This window comes from Podarcis melisellensis, assembly GCF_964234715.1.
Source record: "Podarcis melisellensis genome assembly, chromosome: 3".
In the NCBI taxonomy this organism is placed as follows: domain Eukaryota; kingdom Metazoa; phylum Chordata; class Lepidosauria; order Squamata; family Lacertidae; genus Podarcis; species Podarcis melisellensis.
Window position 1 is genome coordinate 2,557,193 of NC_138530.1, and position 12,355 is coordinate 2,569,547.

The 12,355-nt window shown below is 47.6% G+C and overlaps 1 protein-coding gene across 6 annotated transcripts in view; it reads left to right on the forward strand.

The window, feature by feature from the left end:
- EFR3B (EFR3 homolog B) overlaps positions 1–12,355 on the forward strand; it is a 114,036-nt gene that overhangs the window by 67,945 nt on the left and 33,736 nt on the right. For all 6 annotated transcript variants that reach the window (XM_081903889.1, XM_081903891.1, XM_081903887.1 and 3 more), the window contains exons 3-5: positions 712–839; positions 8,373–8,523; positions 10,019–10,140. In XM_081903889.1, the coding sequence (XP_081760015.1) occupies positions 712–839; positions 8,373–8,523; positions 10,019–10,140 (401 nt within the window). The remainder of the gene's footprint in view (positions 1–711; positions 840–8,372; positions 8,524–10,018; positions 10,141–12,355) is intronic.

Below are 12,355 nucleotides of genomic sequence, written 5' to 3' on the forward strand. Positions count from 1 at the left end.
GCCCCCAAACTTACAAAAGGTCTGAAGCAGAGAATTTTTATAGGGGCTAGGCTGTACAGTGGTACCGCGCAAGACGAACGCCTCGGAAGACGAAAAACTCGCTAGACGAAGGAGTTTTTCGTTTTCTTAGCCGCTTCGCAAGACGCATTTCCCTATGGGCTTGCTTCGCAAAACGAAGCTTGCCCCGCAAGCTCTGGGGATAGCGGGGAAGCGCAGCGCGTCTTCCCCGCTGTCCCCGGACCTCTTTTGAAGCAAGGGGCGGCGGGGAGAAGATCGCTTCTCCCCGTTGCCAGCCCCGCAATCTCCGGGGACAGAGGGGAAGGCGCGCGCTCCTTCCCTTCTCTCCCCGGACCCCTTTTGAACCAAGCGGCGGCAACGGGGAGAAGCGATTCTCCCCGCTGCCCCTTCCCTTGCTTTAAAACAGGTCTGGCGCTTCCCCTCTGTCCCCGGGCGGTCTCCATAGGAACGCATTGATTGATTTTCAATGCATTCCTATGGGAAACCGTGCTTCGCAAGACGAAAAACTCGCAAGAAGAAAAAACTTGCAGAACGAATTAATTTCGTCTTGCGAGGCACCACTGTACCACGTGAACAGCCAATGGCTCCTCCGTTCCTCCCTAGATCCATCCTTTGAGCAGAGGTCCTTGTCCGACATCCCTCAAGATGGCCGTGCAGACTTGAGTCCTGACACATGTTCCCTTTTTTCCCCAGGATGGGCTGGTGAAAACCAACATGGAGAAGCTGACTTTCTATGCCCTTTCTGCTCCCGAGAAGCTCGACCGCATCGGCGCTTACCTGTCAGAAAAGCTGATCCGAGATGTGAGCAGGCACCGATACGGGTAAGGGAGACGTGTGTGGCAGCGGGTTGGGCTGGATGACCTGGGGAGGGCCCTTCCAACCGCACAGTTCCATGATTCTATAGCCCTGCAGTAGGATGAGAAAAGCTTCTAAAACTGGGAACCCTTTCTAGCCTATATGAAAAGTTGTTGCCCAGGTGCAGAATAATAATAATAATAATAATAATAATAATAATAATAATAATAATAGTTTATTATTTTTACCCCTCCACCTGGCTGGGTTTCCCCAGCCACTCTGGGCAGCTTCCAACAAAGATTAAAAATACATTAAAATGTCACACATTAAAAACTTCCCTGAACAGGGCTGAATTCAGATGTCTTCTAAATGTCAGGTAGTTGTTTACTGTATCTCTTTGACATCTGGTGGGAGGGCGTTCCACAGGGCGGGTGCCACTACCGAGAAGGCCCTCTGCCTGGTTCCTTGTGGCTTTGCTTTTCGCAAAGAGGGAACCGCCAGAAGGCCCTCGGAGCTGGACCTCAGTGTCCGGGCTGAAAGATTGGGATTGAGACACTCCTTCATGTATACTGGACCGAGGCCATTTAGGGCTTTAAAGGTCAGCACCAACACTTTGAAATGTGCTTGGAAACGTACTGGGAGCCAATGTAGGTCTTTCAAGACTGGTGTTATGTGGTCTCGGTGGCCGCTCCCAGTCACCAGTCTAGTTGCCGCATTCTGGATTAGTTGCAGTTTCCAGGTCCCTTCAAAGGTAGACCCACGTAGAGCGCAATGCAGTAGTCCAAGCGGGAGATAACCAGAGCATGCACCACTCTGGCGAGACAGTCTGTGGGCAGGGAGGGTCTCATCCTGCATACCAGATGGAGCTGGTAGACAGCTGCCCTGGACACAGAATTGACCTGCACCTCCACAGACAGCAGGGCTTGAAGTGTAAGAAAGTTGGACAATATACAGTATCAAGAAACACATGAGAGAGGATGGAATTGGATAAGACGAAGCTTTAAAACACAATTATATGCAATTTGGGTTATAAACATTGATGTTTGGGTGAAGTCACTAGTTTTGATGAATTGGTATATAACTGTTGAGAAACAAATGTAACTTTCTATATGGAAAAAACTCCTGCCTCATTCCCCTTCCTTATCAGATTTCTTTGCACATCCAATGAACGCTTGCTCGTCGCTTCTGACTTGGATCTGGTGAAAGTGGCTTCTTAGGAGCCAAGCCATTGTTTCAACGTCAGACGTTGGAAACCCAATCTGTTTCGGAGCCGTTCTGCAGACTACCTGGGAAGGTGGTGGATTTTCCTTCCTTGGTGGTTCCTAAGCAGAGGTTGGAAGGCTAGTTCTGGGGGCCTCTCCTCAAAAAGTACACTGCAGACTTGGGAAAGGTTCGTAACATGCGAGAATGTTCAGGGAGGCAGGGGAGGATATATTGTTTATTAATATCCTTCCTAACTTGCACAAGTAAAACTTAGCAGAGTTTTACCTTCCCCTTTTTAAATGCCCAGCAGGTAGCTGGTTGTGGGCTCCTGTAGGGCCTGTGGAATTAGCGTTGCATGGCTAATTGGATTGGACCCCAATTAGGCGCATCTGCTTGAATGGAAGCCCGGCACGCTTCCTTCGCGCCTCTTCTGCTTCGCGCCTCATCTCACTATTAGGTTCCAGGAAAGTCCCCTTTAGGTAAGTCCCCTGACCGTTAGGTCCAGTCGTGGCCGACTCTGGAGTTGCGGTGCTCATCTCGCTTTACTGGCTGAGGGAGCTGGCATACAGCTTCCGGGTCACGTGGCCAGCATGACTAAGTCGCTTCTGGCGAACCAGAGCAGCGCACGGAAACGCCGTTTACCTTCCCACTGGAACAGTACCTATTTATCTACTTGCACTTTGACCTGCTTTCGAACTGCTAGGTTGGCAGGAGCTGGGACCGAGCAACGGGAGCTCACCCCGTCGCGGAGATTCGAACCGCCAACCTTCTGACCAGCAAGCCCTAGGCTCTGTGGTTTAACCCACAGCGTCCCCCCACGTCCCTATAAAGTCCCCTTTATATCCCTTTTAAAAGAAGGAACACGCCACAATCTTGTGTAAAGTATATAAAAGAAGTTTGCTCACATCATCAGTTCACAGTTGGATCCCTGAAGGCAGACTTAGTTATGAAATATATACATTTGGATCTGATAATCGCAGTGACTGCAGACTAGCAGTCACTGCAGTTCGCAGGCCGAAGATGGAGAAGAGTCGAAAAGAAGAAAATGTGCTGTGTGCCCTGCTCTTTTGTTACCTGAACAGGTAAGGTCACACCCACCTCTAGTCACAGGCAAGAGGAAGGATGCTCCAGGCCAGGAGGAAACAGGAAGTTTCCCCCGCATGTCTTCTCTAGGAAAACAAGGAATGTTGTACTTGACTGCTACCTATATATCACATGCCACATAACAGAGCCGCCAAAACAATCAAAGAAAGGATGGAGCTTTCAGGACTTTTAGCTTAGAGAAAAGAGGAGCCTCACGCACAGCATGTTAAAAGTGGAAGCAGAGCAGAGCCATAGATAGCTTCCTGTCTTTTTCCTTCCCCCCAATTTTCAAATGAGGTCCACAAATTTAGCGTTTTGAGAGACGCCGTAAAGCTTTCCCCCATCTGTTTCTCCGCAATTACTAGCGTTACGAGAAAAGGACAAAAGCATTTCCCTTTCCCCTTTCTCCCTTCTGTGCATAATATCTCTTTGGTGCTAAAGAATTCGGCCTCTGTGCCTCTTTTCTGAAGAAACAGAAGATTCCACCATTCCGCTTGATTTTTCAAATTCTATTTTTGCTGAGCTGCCTGAGTCATTTCTATATCCATCCTCTTTCTGCTCACACCTGACTTTTCGCTTCGCTGGAGCGGCTGCTCCACTTAGTAGGTGGTGTTTGCCGGAGAGATTCTGTCGTGCGTCTTCTGGGGGCGTTGATGTTGCCAATAATAAATTGCTGCTCTGATTTCAAGGTGTCGGGTCGATTCCAGATGAAACAGGGCCTTCAAATACTTCTGGGGTGGCTCTATTATTTATTCCCCCCATCTTGGCGACAAAACCAGGACACACAACTGTCTCTTTGCGCTTCCTGCTCCTCTTTGCCTGTTGTGTTTTGCTTTCATCTGCTGGAGAAAAAAAAGTGGGGGAGGGGTTTGGGGGGGAGAAGTTGGAGAGAAAGAGGGGCGCGGAAGCATCACTTAGAAGCATGGAAAATGGGAGACGTTTCAAAGCTGCAAAGACGTCCGCTTTCATCAGAAATGACAATCCCTTCAAAGGGATTGTCTGAGGTTCTGCATTCAAGGGACGGCTAATGAGGTTTTGCTCGCAATGGAGCCTTTGATGGAGGAGAGTTTGATGTCGGCAGCAAAGGCTGTGGCGGGTGCTGGAGGGCACATGCCGCCTCCTCCGATTTCAGATGTTGAATTGACTTGGAGGCACCGGTTAATTCCCTCCAGAGAATGGGACTCTCGGCTTTGATCTCCGCACACCGTTGAAATGGTGGATTTCAGCGGAACTCGTGGAACTCCTTTATCTGAGATCAAAACGCTTGGCTGTCTAGCTCAATATAGTCTGCTCCATCTGGCAGTGACTCTCTGGCATTTTGGGGCAGAGGAGGATCTTTCGCTTTATTCACCTGATCCTGTAAACTGTCAATACCAGAAGCTCTAACTGGAGCCTTCTGCATTCAAGACATGTGCCCTACTACTGAGTTATTATTATTTTATGAATATTATTACAGTCGTACCTTGGAAGTCAAACGGAATCCGTTCCGGAAGCCCATTCAACTTCCAAAACATTCGGAAACAAAAGCGCAGCTTCTGATTGGCTGCAGGAACCTCCTGCAGCCAATCAGAAGCCCAGTCAGACATTTGGGTTCCAAAAGAACATTCGAGAACCGGAACAGTCACTGTTTGGGAGCCAAAACATCTGAGTTCCAGGGCATTTGGGATCCAAAGTAAGACTGTATTGCTATTTTTCTATAAAAGAAACACCATTAACACCTTCCTTGTTCTCTTATTCTGGCAATGGCGCCCACTTGAGAGGTGCCAGTACTGATTTCTGGTGAGTTCCAGATGGGAAAAAAAGCCCTGTTGCTCCAGATGGGGAAAAAAGCCCTGTTGCTCGGTCCCTGCTCCTGCCAACCTAGCAGTTCGAAAGCATGTCAAAGTGCAAGTAGATAAATAGGTACCACTCCAGCAGGAAGGTAAACTGCGTTTCCGTGCACTGCTCTGGTTCGCCAGAAGCGATCTTAAGGATGAAGAGAGGTATGTAAATCTAACAAATAAACTAAAATAAAAATAACATTTCCCCCCTGGTAGGGACTCAAGGTGGCTTGCAGATGAAATAAGAACAGCTGAAAACATAGAAAGAAAAACAATAATTAAAAACAATTAAACACATACACATACACACATGATTTATTTTAAAAAATACAGATAATCGTTTCTCTAGGCAGGGAGTTCCAAAGTTGCCTGGGAGCCGCCACCGAGAAGGCCCTCTCCCACACCCCCAGCAAATGTGCCTGGGCAGGGGGCAGGACTGAGAGAAGGGCTACCTCGGAAGATATCAAAACCTGGGGAGGGTTATAGGAGGGGATTCTACATCTGTGCAACAAAATATGACCCAGGACAGGTCTTGAAACTGAAGCCTCATTATTGTAAGGCTGTCATACACCTGGGATTTCCCAGACATATCTGGGATCTGTCCGTAGGAAATTGTGTCTGGGTGGAATTTCCGAAAATCACTGAAAATGTCCGGCAAAACCCGGATGTATGGCAACCCCTGTCGGAAGTGTTGATTTTTGGAGAATTGCCATAAAAATAGCTCAAAAACTGTTTTGGGGTTTTGTTTTGTTTTGAGATTTTTCAAAAAAACAAAACCACCCTCAACAACTTGAGTCCGGATTTTCACTTTTTGAAATATGACAACCCTAACTGGGTAGTCTAGGCTTGATGGGGCCTGTGTCTGACAAAGAGAGAGACTCGAGTTCTGAAATGATTGAATAAGTGGGCTTTTTCCACTGCAAAAACATTGCGTTTGCAAACAGCCCAGGCCTGTTTGTCTTCCCCTGACAGGTGATTTATTTTTGCCTTTTGGGCTGGCTGAACCCTGGAGAGACACCCACGTCTTCAAGTCTTTGCTTGACGTCAATTGCGGTGCCTGGGGAGCAAAACTTGTGTCTGCCGTGGCCTTGTTGAGTGGATTTATTTTTTATTTGGTGTGTGTGTTTTAACGGAGCAGGATGTCCTCATTCTCTCTCTTTCTCCACACCTTGCTTTTGATGTTTACCTCCCAGGCAGGTCCCAGGGGAAATCCTGGGCTCAGATTCTGGAACAGGTGAGCTCAGAAGACACATCGCCAGCTCTGAGCCCAGAAATGTGTGCTGGAGAAAGGAAAAGTGACTGAGAAGGGTTCTGCTGCTGGATTAGGACCAGGAGAAGAATGTAGGGAGTTGTTATAAGGAGGGGGGGGGGAACTGCTCCTTTTCCCTTATGGGGTACTCAAGAGCCCATATAGAGTCCTTAAGTGGGTTGCCTATCGGTAGAAGAAAATAACAGAGGCCAACCAGAGAATATTGAGAGGCAAAGCAGCTTGTAAGCCTGATCTTTATTAAACTGTTGCAACAGGGTCCCTACTCACCACATGCCGGAGGGAGGAGGAACCCAGAACAATGGTGTGCAAGCCCTTATATAGACTTTTAAAACTGCCCACCCTGTGGCCCAAGACCACCCCCCAAAACATCATACATACATCACAGAAGGAGGCGGTCTACAGCAGAAATCCTGCCTGCCAGGATACCTGATAATGGTCACTGATTGCATTACCTGGGCAGCCTGGGCATTCTTTTGTGATGGGAAATACTTCAGTTCCTGAGTCCGGGTCACAGGCTCACCCTATTCATACACAAAGATGCCCTTGCAAGCAAAAAGACAATGGGAAGGCTTTCCCCATTTGCCTCCCTTCCTGCAGAGGAATATTTGAGGTCACTGGGAGAGTTGAAATGCCTTCAGGATTGCTCTCCTATACTATTTCAGACACATGGTTTATATATGTGTTTGCCTTGTACATTTATGAACATTTAATTTATATTTGAGACCTTAGAATTCTAACAACAGAGGAATAGAATCATAGAATTGCAGCGTTGGAAGGGACCCTGAGGGTCAACTAGTCTAACCCCCTGCAATGCAGGAATCACAGCTCAAGAATCTCTGGCAGGTGACTACCCAGCCTCCCACAAAGGAGAGCCCACCACCTTCTGAGGGAGTCCGTTCCCCTGTCAAACAAAAGTTTAGTTGGAATCTCCTTCCTTGTTATTTGAAAATTGGTTCTGGTCTCCCCTTGAAGCAGCAGAAAGCAAGCTTGCTCCATCTTCCATGTGACAGCCGGCATTATTCTCCTCCTCCTCCTCCTCCTCCTCCTCCTCCTCCTGCTCCTGCTCCTCCTTCTCCTCCTCCTCAACTTCTTCTTCTTCCTCTTCTTCTTCATCATCATCATCTTCTTCCTCCTCTTCTTCTTCTTCATCAACTTCTTCTTCCTCCTGTTCTTCTTCATCTTCTTCTTCAACATCTTCTTCTTCCTCTTCTTCTTCTTCTTTGGCGATCCCTCGTAGCCCAGTAAGATTGTCTTCCATAAACACGGTTTTAACAGTGACTCCGTAAATGACTGTGTAGGCCAATTCTGGATCCACATGTCCTTCCACAGTGGGGACATTGGTTTCCAGGCGGGAGTTGATCACAGTGAGGGTTTGCCAAGCGTGTCTTCCTCTTAGCACGTTTCTCCCTTTCGTCCTGAGTTCGAGTGTCTTCAAAGTCCATGACACCTTTGGGAAAGGCTGTTCTCCAACTAGAGCGCCCGCAGGCCAGTGTTTGTTGACCACTGGCATTACGCTTTCCATTTTTAAGTTCGGAATAAAGTAGTTGCTTTGGAAGACGATAATCAGGCATCCGCACAACATGACCAGTCCAACGAAGTTGATGTTGAAGAATCATTGCTTCAACATCTTCTGTGTGACAGCCTGCATTGCAGAGGGTTGGACTAGATCAGGGATGTCCAAAAGGTCAATCGGGATCAATTGGTCAATCCCCAGCAGATCACAGTAGATTGCTGGCTCCTCCATCCGGCTCTGCCCCCTTGCCCTGCCCTCTAGATCGCCAGAGCGGAAGTCAGAGTTTTCACAGTGAGGCTGACTGTCTCATTAGGAATCTCTTGGTGAGGGCCATTTTTTTATTTATTTGACTTAAGCTGCTAAATTAATGAATATTTTCTCCCTAGAAAAAGCTCAACAATTCTGACCTGAACCCCCCTAAAAAGGGGTAGATCACTGCCAGATTTTAATCGTGTGAGTAGATCGCAGTCTCTTGGAAGTTGGACGTCCCTGGACTAGGTGACTCTACAATTCTGTGACCCTGTGACTGGATAGCAATCTGCTTCCTGTGTTCCTTTGTATCTTTTGGTGACTTTGAGCATTGCCTTCCCTTGCTCTCCTTCTAACCAATAAGGGATGGAGTCATTCTAAGGGTGGTTTTCCATTTCTCTTTCTCTGCTTGCCACTCCAGGTACGTCTGCATCGCGATGGAAGCCCTGGACCAGCTCCTGATGGCCTGTCACTGCCAGAGCATCAATCTTTTCGTGGAGAGCTTCCTGAAGATGGTGGCCAAGCTGCTGGAGTCAGAGAAGCCGGACCTGCAGATTCTCGGCACAAACTCAGTAAGCGCTGTGAGATTTGCGAAGTGTTGCATCTGAGGAAGAGGTGCAGGTAGCAGAGTTGGCCAGGGCCTTTTCAACACTGGCTCCGGCCTGGTGGAACGCTCTGTCTCATGAGACCAGGGCACTGCGGGATCTGATTTCTTTCTGCAGGGCCTTCGCCTCTTTCCTTTCTCCTTCTGTGATGGAACTCCTATTTGGGGACTTCCCTGGCTTTTTTCTGGCCCACGTAGGACCAGTCTGGATAGTTGGCCTTGGTGAAGATTTGACGTTTTCAACCCCCAAAAGTTTTTGATTTGAGTTTCTACTGAAATGAGGCTGCATTTTAATGTTGTAATTTAATCTTGTTTTTAAGTTGTATTTTAATCAATGGTTTTTACTTGGTGTTAGCCACCCTGAGCCCGGTCTTGGCTGGGGAGGGTGGGGTATAAATAAAAATTATTATTATTATCATTATTATTATTATTATTCCCTCCTCCTCAGAGACATGGCTTGGCAGGGTGGCTAAGCAGCTGAGCAGTGAAGCAGAGAGTCCTTGGGCCCAAACTTTATTCATTTCTTAAAATTTATAAACCACTTAGACCTGTAGAGTTGGGTGGGACCCCCAAGGTTCATCAAGTCTGACCCCCTGTAATGCAGGCTGTCACATGGAAGGTGGAATACTGTGTCCAGTTCTGGGCGCCACAATTTAAGGAGGATGTCGACAAGCTGGGACGTGGGCAGAGGAGGGCGGCCAAGATGATCAAGGGTCTGGAAACCAAGCCTGATGAGGAACGGTTGAAGGAGTTGGATACGTTTAGCCTGAAAAAGTGGAGACAGAGAGGAGATATGAGAGTCATCTTCAAATATCTCAAGGGCTGTCTCATGGAAGATGGAACAAGCTTGTTTTCTCCTGCTCTGGAGAGTAAGACTCAAGCCTATTGATCTCAAGCAGGTCCCTTCAATGTGCTCCTGCTAAAAGCATTCTTGCTTAGATGACCCTGCCCAGAGGCTGAGAAAGTTGATATAACAATAACAATAATAATAATTTATTTGTACCCCGCCCATCTGGCTGAGTTTCCCCAGCCACTCTGGGAGGCTCCCAATCGAGTGTTAAAAATAATACATGAATACATGAATGATATGAATTTCACAACTAAACTTTAAAACATACAAAAGTCAAAATACCAAAGCTAATTTCCCCTTTAATTCCCTCTTTAAAACAAGAACGACACAAGAGTCTTCTTTTAAAAGTAATAAGATTACTTGCATTCAGTTCACAGTATGATCCTGAAGGCAGGCTTTAGCTTGTAGTTACAGATGAGAGTGTGGGTTCATCTCATATGGGGATTGAGCCCACGTGCTGCTCCAGCTCACACAGACAACATCACTCCGTGTGGAAAGGAAGATCTTCCGTATTTCCCTACAGAGTGAGAATTGGGCAAGAGCGTTGCATTTTTAAAATTCATGTCTCCCACCTCTTTCTCTGCCGCCCTGCTCCCTGTTTCCCTGCCTACAGTTTGTGAAATTTGCAAACATTGAGGAGGACACCCCGTCGTATCACAGGAGCTACGACTTCTTCGTCTCTCGCTTCAGCGAAATGTGTCATTCCAGCCATGACGACATGGACACCCGGACAAAGTGAGTACCAGCTGGATTCATCTATCCATCCATCCATCCACTCCATTTTTATCTCACCTTTTCCTCCAAGGAGCTCAAGGTGGTCACATGATTCACCAACTCCCCATTTTATCCCTAAAACTGGCTGTCAGGGTCTTACCTAGTGAGCCTCAATGGCCTAGTCTGAATTTGAACGCTGGTCTCCAAGGCCCTCGAATCAGAAATTTGTAGAGTTAGAGTCATCTAGTCCAAAGGATCATTAGGCGCGAGTGATCATGCTCCTCTGAAGTTTACTATACAGCGGAAAGGAGCAGCCAAGCATACTAGGACTCAATTTCTTGACTTTAAGAAAACCGACTTCATAAAACTTAGGGAAGTGCCGGGTGAGATCCCATGGACAGTAATACTAAAAGGAAAGGGAGTTCATGATGGCTGGGAGTTTGTTAAGAGGGAGATAGTAAAAGCACAACTTCAGGCAATACTAATGAGACGGAAACATGGAAGGTGCCTAAAAAAGCCCGGGTGGCTATCTAAAGAATTTTTGTTACAGATAGGTAGCCGTGTTGGTCTGCCATAGTCAAAACAAAACAAAAATTCCTTCCAGTAGCACCTTAAAGACCAACTAAGTTAGTTCTTGGTATGAGCTTTCGTGTGCATGCACACTTCTTCAGATACACTGAAACAGAAGTTTCCAGACCCTTCTATATAGTGAGAAGGTGGGGAGGGGTATTACTCAGAAGGGTGGTGGGAATGGGTGATTGGCAGATAGCTGTGATGAGCCTGTTGACGACTCTTAACGACTGCAATAGGTCTTACAGGAAAAAGCAAGGGGTGAGAAGCTGAAAAATGAACAAAGACATTGGATTCTTATCTCATTATACATGACAAAGCCATTTTTCACCTTCTCACCCCTTGCTTTTTCCTGTAAGACCTATTGCAGTCGTTAAGAGTCGTCAACAGGCTCATCACAGCTATCTGCCAATCACCCATTCCCACCACCCTTCTGAGTAATACCCCTCCTCACCTTCTCACTATATAGAAGGGTCTGGAAACTTCTGTTTCAGTGTATCTGAAGAGGTGTGCATGCACACGAAAGCTCATACCAAGAACTAACTTAGTTGGTCTTTAAGGTGCTACTGGAAGGAATTTTTTTTTGTTTTAAAGAATTTTTAACTGACTCCTTCCTTGTAACTTGAAGCCATTGGCTTGAGTTCTCCCCTCCAGTTCAGGAGAAAACAAGCTTGTAGAGCGCAAAATATACACAGGCAACCTTACCTCTTAGCGCCCCCTGGAAATCCCACTGCCCCCAAGGGGCTCTACCGCCGCTGCATTAAGCTGAACCAACACCTACTGCCAAGGGGATTTAATTGGGCGCAAACAGGCCATGGCGCTGTGCAGACCCACAAATCCAAGAGGAACCATAGCAGGAAACAAAAGACATGCTAGTTTTGAGGCGGTTAGTCACCAATTGCTCTTAGAGGCCTCCCTGGAGGCACCTTGTTCTGATCCGACTCCCGCGCCCCGACCCCGACTATTCATTATCCCTCTGAAAAGCGGCACCCAGCTTTTGTCGAGGAGGGACAAGGCATTGAAAAGGCATCTTTGGCAGGCTAATTGCAGGGGGAGATTGTGTGCAGAGTTGCGGGGAGCACTGCCTGAATCCGATCCAAGACAGAAGCGCTCCTTGGGTGGCGGAATAGAGGGGTGGGTGGGGAAAGGAAGCCCCTGCTGGGTTTTTTTTCGAAAGCACCAGGAGCGGAGAGATGCTCGGTTCGTGGGAAGCAACATTCATCTGGCTCTGCTCCTCGTAATTAATCCTTTGGGGAGGAAGGAGTCGCCCCCGCTGAAAGGGAAAGGAAGGTGCTCTTTAAATGCTCATGCTAAATGAGGTTGCAGTTGCCTGCCAGGGGTAGGTTCACCTTCAAGGAGTCCAAAAGGGACACTCACACCCAAAACTGGTTTGGCACAGATCTTCCAGCAAAAAAATAGAACCAGAGGGAAGGAAGGACTCGAGTTGGCTTCTTCAAGATGACAGAGGCCACACCTCCTGTGGGTCTTTGCTGCATAGAATTGTAGCGCTGGAAGGGAACCCAGGGCTCATCTAGGCCACCCCCTTGCAACGCAGCTGAAGACTCCCTTGCAGATGGCTGTGCAAGCTCAGCTTAAAAACCTCCAACAACAGAGGGTCTTCCCCCTTCCGATGGAGCCCATTCCACTGTCGAAAAGCTCTTACCAC